General features: G+C 42.0%; 1 protein-coding gene across 1 annotated transcript in view; it reads left to right on the forward strand.

The window, feature by feature from the left end:
* Positions 1 to 348: 348 nt before the first annotated feature.
* Positions 349 to 14,468, forward strand: part of LOC141273400 (alpha-2-macroglobulin-like protein 1) — a 48,602-nt gene continuing 34,482 nt past the window's right edge. Inside the window, exons 1-8 of the mRNA XM_073685170.1 lie at positions 349 to 537; positions 1,581 to 1,764; positions 6,239 to 6,401; positions 6,612 to 6,664; positions 7,187 to 7,207; positions 9,234 to 9,399; positions 12,646 to 12,730; positions 12,876 to 12,975. Of these exons, the coding sequence (XP_073541271.1) occupies positions 458 to 537; positions 1,581 to 1,764; positions 6,239 to 6,401; positions 6,612 to 6,664; positions 7,187 to 7,207; positions 9,234 to 9,399; positions 12,646 to 12,730; positions 12,876 to 12,975 (852 nt within the window). The 5' untranslated portion in view covers positions 349 to 457. The remainder of the gene's footprint in view (positions 538 to 1,580; positions 1,765 to 6,238; positions 6,402 to 6,611; positions 6,665 to 7,186; positions 7,208 to 9,233; positions 9,400 to 12,645; positions 12,731 to 12,875; positions 12,976 to 14,468) is intronic.

Below are 14,468 nucleotides of genomic sequence, written 5' to 3' on the forward strand. Positions count from 1 at the left end.
AGACACACTGCCATCAGTTTGTCGTCAACATACCTGCATAACAAAAAGGGATTGTCTAAAGGCAACTATCCTTAAAGAAGAAAATAATGACAGTGTGTATAAAATAAATAATGTATAATAGCTTTGTTATTGCCATTGTATCTATTAACGGTCAAGAGCCAGATATTGATTCTGGTAAACCATTGTTACTAATGTGGGTCAATTGGTTATAGTCCCATTGTGACATGCCGTCATACAATGTGTCCCTGTCCTGGCTGCCATGTAAAAGCATCCTCAGGGGATTTTGGAATGGCTTAAGGAAAGAGGGAAGTATGTTTGCGAATAATTTTAGTTTCCTCTTAACAGAGTATAAAGATCAGGATGAGCAGACAGTGAGTAGATCCCTGAGGCAAAGAGGTACTGCACAAGAAGAAGCTGAGCACATAGCGGTCAGAGCGGAGGAACTACTGGGAGAGGAATGGAGGATCCCATCATCATGAGAAGACTAATGATGATTATCATGGCTCTTCCTCTGGTATCAGGACAGAGCAGTAATCTGTAAGACATTCACGTATTTGTACCATATATTATTAGGTTATGACATTTTTAGAATGTGACATTATAGTCTCATTATTGTGATTTAATACATTAATTTGCTCATCTAAGAGGAGTGGGATGCTTTGTGTTATTAGATATAACTAGATTCTATTAAGTTACAACATAATGTTTTGCATATTTTTTTCTAAACTACAGTAATGTTATATTGATGTAAAGGGAATCTGAAACCAAGTGTTTGCTGCCCCATCTGAGAAGCGCATAATGTAGGGGAAGAGACCCCAGTTCCAGGGTTTTATCACTTATGGAGCGGTTTGTTCCCGTTTTGATTACATCCATGTTCTATCTGCTGTAGATCTAGCAGTTCCCTGAATGCTGAGCCCTGTATAACCCCGCCCATACCACTGTTTGGCAGCTTTTGTGTTCACTGTGCATAGGCAGAAAGCTGTCAATGGTAGGGAGTAGGGAGATACAGAGCTCAAGAATATGGAGGACTACATGGCAGTGGGGTTACTGGTCCTCCAGTGATCATCTGCTGGTAAAACAGTGATTTTATCTGCAGAATGTAATCCCGTATACTATACTGTAAATGGAAACTGAAATGCTGGAATACGCCTCTATATGTTTGTCTCAATCATTTTATTTGTGGGGAAAAAAAACACTAATTTAAAAATTCTTTAAAATGCTTAGCGATGTAAGTACTATAAGTAGCAGTGTGACATATGGAGACATTCTAAACATTACATTGCATATGAAATTATACCTGAAAATTCCACATAATAGAGTGGGAAAGATAAAAGGTAAAATTAAATATTGTTAATGTATGCTGAATTATTTTCATTATATTATTATTACCGATATTTTTATTTTATATTCTTATTACATTAGTCCATTACTATTATTAAACATTATTATATTTATTTATTTCTGAAAATTCTGATTGTGTGATGTGAACTACAATAATGGCAAAAAAAATGAGAAACTGTTACAAATATTATTAAAAGTTTGGGGTACAGTCCATTATACTATATTTTATCTTCTACCAGGAAATACTTGGTGGCAGCACCAGCCGTTATGCCCTATCCCTCCAATCAGACCGTATGTGTGTACGTCTTGTCACCTGATGCTGATGCCGAACTCTACATTTCCTTAGGGGTAACGTCATCTTCTCCTATTTTCAATGCCCTAATCAGTAAAGGAGATGGACAGCTGCACTGTAACACCTTCCAGGTAATATATAATATTAGGATTCGCTCAACCAGAAAAGTGGTAGGATTTTTTCTCACTTGTCATCCGTGTGCTGCCCGTGTACAATCCGATTTTTTTTTTACTCAGGCTCTATTAATCATTTACAGAACCATTTACAGTTTCTTATGTTACAGAATTGTAATGTATCCGTAAAAATCGGATACCATGCTGATGGTCCGTATGGTATTCAATTCTTTTCTCATGCTCATCTGATTTCAGAGTGCTGTGTTTTTTTCCTCATGCCAAATACAGCTGAGAAAATATATGCAGATCTGCACTGCCTCATTGAATAACATTGGTCCCAGTACAATCCGATTTTTTTTCTCTCATTACACTCCGATTTATACTCTCGTGTGAGCGAGCCTTAGGCTGTATCACTAATGTGTATATAAAGTCTAAAATTTATATACTTCAGTCCTTATGGCTTATAACACAATACCAAGTTTCTGGTGCCAAGCTGTATATAGCTACAGTATATACCTATTAGAGATGGGTGAATGTTTTGAAATTTTAATCAGTTTTGTCAAATATTGCCAGAAAATTAATTTCTCCATGAATTGAAAGAACTCCAAAGCCTTTAATTGCCCTGGAAATACATTTGAAACACTGAGGTCTCCTACACTCTGAAGTCTCCTACACTCTGAAGTCTCCTACGCTCTGAGGTCTCCTACACTCTGAGGTCTCCTACGCTCTGAGGTCTCCTACGCTCTGAGGTCTCCTACGCTCTGAGGTCTCCTACGCTCTGAGGTCTCCTACGCTCTGAAGTCTCATACACTCTGAGGTCTCCTACACTCTGAGGTCTCCTACGCTCTGAGGTCTCCTACGCTCTGAGGTCTCCTACGCTCTGAGGTCTCCTACGCTCTGAGGTCTCCTACACTCTGAGGTCTCCTACGCTCTGAGGTCTCCTACGCTCTGAAGTCTCATACACTCTGAGGTCTCCTACACTCTGAAGTCTCCTACACTCTGAAGTCTCCTACGCTCTGAGGTCTCCTACACTCTGAGGTCTCCTACACTCTGAGGTCTCCTACACTCTGAAGTCTCCTACACTCTGAAGTCTCCTACACTCTGAAGTCTCCTACACTCTGAGGTCTCCTACACTCTGAGGTCTCCTACACTCTGAAGTCTCCTACACTCTGAGGTCTCCTACACTCTGAGGTCTCCTACGCTCTGAGGTCTCCTACGCTCTGAGGTCTCCTACGCTCTGAAATCTCCTACGCTCTGAAGTCTCCTACGCTCTGAGGTCTCCTACACTCTGAAGTCTCCTAGGACTCTATCCAACCTCTTTAAAGCTCTTAACTACACGCTCAGCCTTATTAATGTCCAAGTGACCTCATCATATACGGCTATGTGTAAATAGATGATAACCGTTCTTCACTGCTGATTTGTCACATACACACACACTATCGGTAATGTTTAATCAGTATTTTATGGCTTTTTTTTTTCTCAATCTCCATGACTAAGCTGTGAACTGTGATTTCCTCTAACTATTCAGTTTCACACTAAAATTGTTGCTGCATTCCCTGTCTCAGCTTTTATATAGGCTATGATGGTCCATCCTGGTTGGCGGTGCAATATCATTTTAACCTATACACATGAAGCAATTTGCATATTGTTCAAATTCGCCAGCTTTGGCAAATTCGTAAAAATTCTACATCAATTTGATTTGCTCAACTCTAATATCTGTAAAACCTTAATAGCATAAATATAGCTGTAGAAATATAGCAGAAATCAGATATACATGTTTATAGCCCATACACCTCAACAGTTAAATACCAAATTACGATACAATTGAAACCCGGTCTGCATAGGAACACCCACAAAAAAATCCTAATTACACAAATTTTCATAAATTATGTTAGCCAACTTGTATGCATTTTTTTCCCATCCCACTGTTTTTAGATCTATTCTCACTAATAGTAAGTTTTCTTTCTAGCAAAGCATGAGATAAATACAGTTTAGCAAGTTACATGTCTGTCTTGTCATTGGGAAAAGGAGATATTTTTCAAACAGTAAATTACAAATTGACAAACATATTATATAAATTATTTTTATCTTAAAAATATTACTGATGATATAGAAGTGCATGATGCTCTCCAGAACTTTTATTATACACTACACCACAAGGCTTCCCCACCAAGATCTGGCAGAGACAAATTTTTTTTTCTCTGAAAGAGGAAATGTTACCAGGTAATAAGTGGAAAGTTTTTGATCTTATTTTACTCCAGCTGCTAACCTGAGTATGCCATTTTTTTTTTAATTTGACATACGGTACCAGAGATATGGGCCTTTAATTTAATGAGCATTTTTATGGTCTTTCCAATGGGGCATGGCTCACAGGATCCTCTGGGGCGTGTCTTTAGGCTGCTCTGCATAACTGCCCTGTAAGCACCGACCACATGATAAATACCATAATATTTAGTAATAAATAAAAAGCCTCATATCTCTGAAACCATAATGTGAATTAAAAAAAAAAAAACAACTGCAGCATACTCAGAGTTGCAGCGGGGAAAAAATAAGAGCAAAAAAGCATTAAAATGAAAAAGCTTATACTCACCTCTTGTGCCGCCGTGACTCGCCCAGGGGGATATGAGGGAAACTCAGTACCCGGGCCTTGACCTTCTGTGGGATGTCATGGCAGTCAGCTCTCGGGCAAGTACCCTGGGGTCACTCTTTAAAAGGGGTTTTGTTAACAGTTTTGTCTCGTGACACCACCTGTGGTTCTCGGTAATGGGTACTGGTGCTGCTGCAGACCTCCGGGGGTGATGGGATGGCAGCTGGGATGTTTCTGCTCCCCACAGGCGGAGCGGGCCCCCGAGGCAGTATGGTAGCAGATGGTAATGCTGGGCATTGTAGTGCAGGCGCGGTAGCACGGTGGAAATAACTGACAGAGACAGTGGAGTGCAGTTATCAGAGTTTACTCACAGTTCTTTTTAGGTTTCTCGGGTACACTGTCCAGGTGTCAGACTCCCGCGTCGCACTGCGTTTGCCAGGCAGGGGTTCAGCACTCCTTCAGGTATATTAGAAGCACTTAATGGGACCCCCTTCCTTTATGTTCCTTCTTTGGCTGACTTCCCGCGCTGGGTCTTCTCCCTCCTGCCCTGCGCTCCCCACACACAGTCCCGATCGGGTGCTCTGAGATCCCTCTGGGCAACCTGGAGTTCCCGGACCTACTTGGCGCCCTTCACGGCGGCTAGGGTGAGGTTGTGGCAACTGCACCATGGAAGTGCAGAAGCCTCCGGTTTTCCAGCTGAGACCTGGAGTAACACAGCTGGTCCAGGGACCGGTTCCCTTCCTGCAGCCTGATCCCTCTGACTCTTGGCAGATTCGGGCGTACAGGTGCCGCCCTGCACTCACTGTACCCCCTGGGATCCCTTCTGCTACCGGAGCCTTCCTCCCTGACTCCCCTCTCACTCCTGGGCCTCTCTTACTAGGCCCCACTATGGAGTAGAGCTCCTGAAGAGACTTTGCTCCCCTCCTCTCCTTTTGCTGTTCCTTACTTACTGCACCCAACTAACTAAGATGGCTTCCCTTTTTATATCTATTCTCTAAGTGCTCCCCTGTTCTACGTCCTCCACCCACACCCACTACTGGTTCCCCCTCACTTTGGTTCCCCCCACTCCAGCCAGGGACAGGGCAGCAGAAGAAGTGCATAATGCCCTTCCAGCCGGCCTGAAGTAGTATAGTGTTGAGTGCAGGTGTTTTAGTCCCGGGGCAGTACTCCATCCTTACCTGAGAGAAGGAGATGCCACACCTCTGGGTGAGGTGCATTACCTCTGTGGCGACTGAACCTGCAGGGGCGCCACATTGGCACTTGCGTTCCTGGGGCTACCGTGAAGTTATGACACGTGAGCCCTGTGCCCACTCACCGCTACCATCTCTGTCCCCGCCTTCAAGAGGAGGTGAGAGTTGCGGTTGGCCGCTCACTTCCTGTTAATTACTTATATGCCTGAAGGTGACGCCAGCATGCAGGGCTCATGTGTCATAACAACCTCATGTGAGTCCCGGGAACAAGAGTGCCGATACCGCTGGAACGGCGCCACCACTGGAGGTGAGTATAACCTTTTTTATTTTAACGGAGCCAAACATAGGAACTGAGAAATGGTTGTCCAAATAGTGGACAACTCCTTTAAATTCGAGTATGTTAGTCACTACTTCCATGAAGCAGACATTGGCAATATTGCTGTCTTTGATATCATGTAAAAAAAAATTGCACACAGAGACATTATCAAAAAATAAAAATTATATTTGAAAAAAGGTGCAATTATATTTTCTTGTTTAGTAAAAAAAAAAAACATTTTCTTAGAAGTTTCTAATATCTGTCAATGTTTTGAACTATTACTCCTTATAATGTTCCACAAGCCATTTATCCATTTCATATTTCTCAGTAAAATAGTCTTCACCTATATAAAAATTATATTTTTTTTACTTATAAAATGAAGATTCCTTTCCTTCTTAGGTTCCACCTCCCACGAATGGTATAGAGGAGGTAGCCACTATTGATATCAGAATATCAAGCGATATCCTAAGTCATGTGGAGGAAAAGTCTGTTCTAATCAGACCCATGAGAAATGGAATGTTTCTCCAGACAGACAGAGCTATTTACCAACCTGGAGAGAAAGGTAAGAGTCATTCACAAGAAGAAAATCAAGAAGAAAAAACAGCACCTCTATTGTCCATGGGCTGTGTCTGGTATTGCAGTGAATTCAAATAAATACTTAGCTGCAATACCACACACAACCTGTGAACAAAAATGGAGCTGTTCCTATTGGAAAATATCCATCTCTATCTTATCTCATACAACACTGCTAAAATCTCTATTTCCTCTACAGTTATCATAAAAGGGGTGGATTTTACCGAGAACCTTATTGCCAAAAATGAAGCGGTAAGGATTGATCTCTTATTGACAAGCCAAAGAATAAATCAAATGTTCAAAAATGTTGACTTTACATCTGTTGAAAAAAAAATACAACTCTATAAATGCTGGTAGCCATAGGGTGCAAAATAAAATAGCATAACTGCAGAATTTACTCTTTCACCATGGAGAAATATAAATCTGCATAGGAGCTGTATACACAAACCAGTAGAAGCTTTTTAAGGCCACGGCCCCACTATCAGTATTCGGTCAGTACTTTTTCTCAGGAGGGGGAGCCAAAACCAGGAGTGGGTGATAAATGCAGAATTGGTGACTTGTTTCTATTATACCTTTTCTCTGATTGTTCCTCACCTGGTTTTGGCTCCCACTCCTGAGAAAAAATACTGACCGAATACTGATAGTGGGGAAATGACATTATCAAGACTATTTGCAGACTTGATTTATATTCTTATTGTATATAGCTGTAAATGTGCACGTAGCCTTTAATCATTCTTACTGACAAATAACTATGGCTTGCTTTCTATTTTACAGTTTACAATGGTTAACTTTGCGGTAAGTAATTCTATACTAATACAGACCATTTCTACTCCAAACTCAAGGGTTAATTACTTGCTAATTTAAATTTATATCCTGGGACCCACCGAGAGGTTTGGTTAGTCAAGGGGCAGCATGAATCAGATTACAGGTTCCCTTAGTAAAGATTTGTATCCTACTTTAGATAAAGTAAAGGAAGGAGACGAAGTAAAGGCAGGACACAAAGTAAAGGAAGAAGACAAAGTAAAGACAGGAGACAAAGTAAAGACAGGAGACAAAGTAAAGGCAGGAGACAAAGTAAAGGCAGGAGACAAAGTAAAGGCAGGAGACAAAGTAAAGGCAGGAGGTTTCTGCTGCAGCCAGCTGTCTAACAGCCAGGCAAAGGATTGGTGGGAGAAGGAGAGACAACATACAGGGGCTCGGAGGTTAGCACTCTTGCCCTGCAGCACTAGGGTTGAGTGTTTGAATCTGACCAAGGGTAACATCTTCCTGGAGTTTATTTGCTTATTTGCTCTTCTGGTGTATACATGGGTTTTTCTTTCTCCCTCCCAAGCCTCAAAAATGAAATGAGAAATTTGATTGCGTGGAACAGCGATCAATATGAATAACAGCAACCTAAATGATTAGGGGAGGGGTATTGCTGGAAAGGATATTCAAAGTTAAATCAAGGACCTGGGGCCCAAAAGGCTCCAAAGAACTCACTGCTATATACAGTAAGAAGATGCCAGTATTAAAAATAGCATGATAGTTGGGGACCTCCTAAAAAAAAATGTGTACCCTGCTATAGACATAGGGACTGATTCATTAAGACTGACATTGCGAATGCCACCTAATGAATTTAGCGCATCTTCTCAGTTGTGTGCCCCTCACCAGAAATGCTTCCCCAGACAGGGACTGAAGAATCGTTTCTGGTGTAGGAAACGCCAGCACATTTGTTGAAGTTGATGGGTGGGCATAAGCACTAGAGGTGAGGTGATCGTTTCGCAAAACCCCATAGTCCAGGTCAGTGCTCTTTGGCTGTGGACAGGAGGTGCGTAAATTTCCTTACACTCCGGGATCTCAGGTTTGGCTTATGATTAGGCAGGCTGGCAAACAGCACACCGCACAGATGACGTCACACCAGACTGGTGAATCAAACACCGCATCAGGGAACCTGGAAACTTACGAAATTTGTGCCGCTCCTGTTCACAGTCATAGAGCACTGATCTGGATGGACCAGGGCTGTTGATCTCTATTAGTCACACCTCATCCAGCTCAGACTCCTCTCCTGGACTGTCCAATTTGACAGAGCAGCTTCATACTGGCATGAAAATGCCAAAAGTCACAACTTTTGCGACTTTTCAAAGTGTCTTACGCCAATTTTCTGATGAATTGCCCCGTTGTATAACGGTAGGAGGCTTCTGTTGCAGACAGATACAGGATGTTGGGGACAATGACAGAAGACAAAGAAAGGTTCGGTGATTAATACTGTTACCCTGCAGCATAAGGGTGGTGTGTTTGAATGTTTGTGTGGACAAAGGGCAACTTCTGCGTGGAATTTATATGTTATGCCAGTATTGCGTGGGTTGGTGGCCTACATCAAAACCTCCAAAACATACAGAGAGATGAATTAGGAATTTAGATTGTGGGGTGCATTGATCAATGTGAGTGATGAAAACCTAAATGGTTAGGGCACCCAGGGGCGGACATATCATTGGTGCAACCTGTGCAGCCACACAGGGGCCCAAGAGGTAAGAGGGCCACTTCTACCTCCAAAGAAGGTGGAATTTTTCATTTTGATGAGTTGTTGGACTCCAAAGGGCCCATATACTATTTTTGCACAGGGGCCCTTTTCTGTCTGTGTCCACCAGTGCTAGGACACCAGTGACACCAGTATTGGAAATAGTATGATATTCTTAGAAAATGTAGGAATGTAACAGCGTAGCTTCAAGCCATGACTAATATCCTAGAAAATATAGGTACATATAAGATACTATAGGTGGCTCAGGAAGGAAAAGTGTAATACCAAAAGAATTGACATTGATTATTTCATTCTTGCCTCTAGGATGAGCTGGGTAACAATATAAAACAATGGCATAATGTTCAACTGAACAGCGGCATATTGGAATTGTCCCATTATCTGTCCCCTGATATACGTACGGGTGATTATACGATCACAGCTACTAAAGATGGCTCTATTGCAAAAGTGACTATCACTATAGACAAGCTTGGTGAGTTCAACATGATTTCAAGTAATGAGCACCAAAATGTAAATGTTTAAATATGAGCAATAAATGGGGTTGTTCATTTTGGACGTTTCTGAAAGGTCTACAAACTTAACCTTATCAATGACATTCCACCCATGGAGCCTCCCATGATCAATTGTAACATGTAGAAAAACCCGGTGTCAAGTAATTAATTATCCTACAGTGCCCCCACAGGAGAACTGAAGCATTGTACGATAAACTAAAATGGATAAATTTTTGGATCCTCGGGAGAAAGTCTTTTTGTAGCCACTCTCCACTCTATATACATTAGATTAAGCCCCTCTATTAACTCTATAAAATTAGAAAAATTATTTTCCCTTGATACACAGCATCATTACAGTGGCTCTGCAGTTGTCCTATAAAAAGCAGCATATATATACAGATATAGTTCAATCCATTCTATTAGCCTAAACAGCATGAAAAAAATGTGGCTACTTTGGCTTGCATATTAGGCTACTAGGATCAAAGAAGAACTACAGCAGACATATATGAAGTGTTCCACCACCACCATCTACTGCCCCTTGTGGCTCAGGGTGGTAACTGACAGGCTGTTATGTATATGTTCATACACAGCAGACCATCAGGGACCTCTGACTGGCAGGGGGTCTCCCCTCATGAATATATAACTACAGTGCTGGCCAAAAGTATTGGCACCCCTGCAATTCTGTCAGATAATACTCAGTTTCTTCCTGAAAATGATTACAATCACAAATTCTTTGGTATTATTCTCTTCATTTAATTTGCTTGCAAGGAAAAAACACAAAAGAGAATGAAGAAAAAATCAAATCATTGATCATTTCACACAAAACTCCAAAAAAGGGCCGGAGAAAAGTATTGGCACCCTCAGCCTAATACTTGGTTGCACAACCTTTATCCAAAATAACTGCGAACAACCGCTTCCGGTAACCATCAATGAGTTTCTTACAATGCTCTGCTGGAATTGTAGACCATTCTTCTTTGGCAAACTGCTCCAGGTCCCTGATATTTGAAGGGTGCCTTCTCCAAACTGCCATTTTGAGATCTCTCCACAGGTGTTCTATGGGATTCAGGTCTGGACTCATTGCTGGCCACCTTAGAAGTCTCCAGTGCTTTCTCTCAAACCATTTTAGAGTGCTTTTGGAAGAGTGTTTTGGGTCATTGTCCAGCTGGAAGACCCATGACCTCTGAGGGAGACCCAACTTTCTCACACTGGGCCCTACATTATGCTGCAAAATTTGTTGGTAGTCTTCAGACTTCATAATGCCATGCACACGGTCAAGCAGTCCAGTGCCAGAGGCAGCAAAGCAACTCCAAAACATCAGGGAACCTCCGCCATGTTTGACTGTAGGGACCGTGTTCTTTTCTTTGAATGCCTCTTTTTTTTCCTGTACACTCTATGTTGATGCTTTTTCCCAAAAAGCTCTACTTTTGTCTCATCTGACCAGAGAACATTCTTCCAAAACGTTTTAGTCTTTCTCAGGTAGGTTTTGGCAAACTCCAGCCTGGCTTTTTTATGTCTCGGGGTAAGAAGTGGGGTCTTCCTGGGTATCCTACCATACAGTCCCTTTTCATTCAGACGCCGACGGATAATACGGGTTGACAGTGTTGTACCCTTGGACTGCAGGGCAGCTTGAACTTGTTTGGATGTTAGTCGAGGTTCTTTATCCACCATCCGCACAATCTTGCGTTGAAATCTCTCATCAATTTTTCTTTTCCGTCCACATCTAAGGAGGTTAGCCACAGTGCCATGGGCTTTAAACTTCTTGATGACACTCCGCATGGAAGACACAGCAACAGGTCTTTGGAGATGGACTTGTAGCCTTGAGATTGCTAATGCTTCCTCACAATTTGGTTTCTCAAGTCCTCAGACAGTTCTTTGGTCTTCTTTCTTTTCTCCATGCTCAATGTGGTACACACAAGGACACAGGACAGAGGTTAAGTCAACTTTAATCCATGTTAACTGGCTGCAAGTGTGATTTAGTTATTGCCAACACCTGTTAGGTGCCACAGGTAAGTTATAGGTGCTGTTAATTACATGAATTAGAGAAGCATCACATGATTTTTCAAAGGGTGCCAATACTTTTGTCCACCCCCTTTTTTAGGTTTGGTGTGGAATTATATCCAATTTGGCTTTAGGACAATTCTTTTTGTGTTTTTTTCATTGAAGACAAATTAAATGAAGAGAATAATACCAAAGAATTTGTGATTGCAATCATTTTCAGGAAGAAACTGAGTATTATCTGACAGAATTGCAGGGGTGCCAATACTTATGGCCAGCACTGTATGAGTCCACTTGATCAGTTCTATTAGCCAAACAGCAGAAAGATTTTTTAGAGCCGCCTTCGCTAATAAAAATACAGACTTGAATCTGTAATTTGCTGCTTTACATAAGATCTGTCACCAGATTTCACAATACAAACTGTATACATTATTAAATAGATATCTTAAACTCAATGAGGTTAGTGTACATACTTTGAAAATCCAAGTCAGAATGGCTATATAATTCTGAAATTAAATTATTATACATTTTATGAGGCCAAAATAGAGAGCCCATGAGTCCAAATGTATTTAGTCCTCACCCTCTCAGCCTGACTGACAGCTGCAGCTTGTACTGAGCAGTGTGTGATCATCAGCAGGGAGGCGGGACACTGAGGAGCTGTCAATCAGGACAAATGGACAGAAACTGAGTTTAAACTTTCCAAAAAGTAATATACAATTAGTAAGTCACCATTAACATCCAGACCTTTCTGCTTTTAACGGGATACCTCTCAAACAACTTTAGTTATACTGTCCCCAGGGATTCCTCTGCATGACATTTCAATATCTTTCCATATTGCAGCAGCATTGCTGGTTTTCTACTGTATACAGCATACTTTAGGGTTCTCCACAGGTAGAAATTGAGGGGTTTTAAGTCAGGGGAATGAGGTGGGAATTTCACAGCACTTTTGTCCTAGTCAATGTCCTGGCAGAATAGCATTGAAACAGTCTCTGTCGTCTCGGTAGTAGTTTGATGGTGCACCGTCTTGCTGGAAGTAAAATTGCTCGTCTTTTATTTTACTCTTCTGACGGCCACATGGGGGATCTAGCAATTATGCGACAACATGCATCTTTAGAGACAATATTATTCAATGTATTGATTTTCAAAAAGGACATAAATAACCACTAGTGAAGTGTATATATATATATATATATATATATATATATAATTATTATTTTCTGTTTCTTATACAGTTTTACCAAAGTTTGAAACCACCATAGATGCACCAGATACTGTAACCATTCTTCAGCGCAACTTTCCTGCTAACATATGCGGCAAGTAAGTACAGTCTGATTGTAGCACTATGTTCTCTTGACTTTAGGGATTAGATGTGCCCATTAGCAATATCCCAAAGAATTCACTTTTATAACATTAATATCATATCAAAAGACTTCAGAAGTGTTATGTTTTTATGCCTTTCTAGATATACATATGGTAAACCAGTGAGAAGTCATGCCACTGGAAAGATTTGTCGCATTGCCACATGGACTTCAGATGACATCTGTCAGCCAATTGATGGAGAGGTAAGAGTCATCTCCTTAAATGGAACCTGTCACTAGATTCATGCTGCCCAAACCAGTCTGAATGATTGCAGCCAGGTATGTTTTACTCTGAAACGCTCCAATGTTTCTGAGAAAACATAATATGAAGGGTCCATAGAGAGGAGACTGGTCTGGTGCCACCCCTTGGCTGGCTTCTAACCACACCTTCCCTAGGTGATTTACAAGTCCCTCCCATGTGCGAACGTAGGGGGAGACCTGTCAATCAAGTAGAGCGATGTGGAGGCTCTTAATCAATTTGGTGCATCTGACTCCAACACACCGCCTCATTAAGACCGTCGTGAAAAATGCTGGTCTTGTTGAGTCGGGGCCTTAGTGCACTAAGGAATATGTGAATATTGAATATATGAATTGCATTACAGCTATATAGGCTATACTATTAGCAGTAATGCAGTTTAGTATTCATACGTTCAATGTTCACAAATTTCTCAATGAGTTGCTGCTCTTGTTTGGATAGATCAGTGGTCCTCAACCTTCCTTACCTCAAGAGCCACATTCAGGTCTGAGGGAAGGTTGTGAACGCTTCCCCCCCAATAAAGAGATATTCCAGTTCCTGCCTACAACAAAGTAGTGGCACCAAGAGCCCGCATAATTGGTATAATGACTGCCAAAGCTTCCCCATAGAAATAACACATTACCACCATTGGGTATTCTTGCTTGAAGCACTCCCACCATGCCATCATATTGAGCTTCAATCACCTCCTCTATCCTCTGACAATATCATCCTATCTGCAATTTATCTCTTGAAACCCAAAACCAGTACTAATGCACATCCAGATCTTCTCTTCTGTGATCTGCTCTTGTTTACTCTCCAAAGTCACTATCTTCAGACCTGCTCTTCATAGTTGTTTGCTACACCTGGTGCTAATGCACCAACCTGGCATATGGCCACAATCCACACATCATGGGCCCACGAGCCACATGTGTCTCCCGAGCTACAGGTTGGGGAATGCAGGTGACGCGCCCAGGGGATGGGGGCGACTCGGTACCCGGGCCTTTACCTGGTTTGGGGATGTCGCGGTGGTCGGCTCCCGGGCCTGTACCCTGGGGTCACTCTTGAAAAAGGGGATTGGAACTTGGATAGAAATAAAAATAAAGTAAATAGTTAATGACACCACCTGTGGTACCTGGTAAGGATTACCAGCGCTGCTGCAGACCTCCAGGGGTGATGGGATGGCAGCTGGGATGTTTCTGCTCCCCACAGGCGGAGCGGGCCCCCGGGGCAGTGTAGGTGCAGATGGTGGTGATGCTGGGGCTTGTAATGCGGATGGAGAGATGGCGCAGCTGAAATAATTGACGGAGGCAGTGCAGTGCAGTCATCCGAGTTTTTACTCACAGTTCTTATGTAAGTTCCACAGGTACACTGTACGGGTGTCAGCCTCCCACGTCGCACTGCGTTCACCAGACCGGGGGTTCAGCTCTTCCTCAGATATGTCAGGAGTGCTTGACGGAACCCC

Source organism: Phyllobates terribilis, unplaced genomic scaffold (assembly GCF_046119375.1).
Source record: "Phyllobates terribilis strain yellow unplaced genomic scaffold, ASM4611937v1 Scaffold_5__5_contigs__length_657084704, whole genome shotgun sequence".
NCBI lineage: Eukaryota > Metazoa > Chordata > Amphibia > Anura > Dendrobatidae > Phyllobates > Phyllobates terribilis.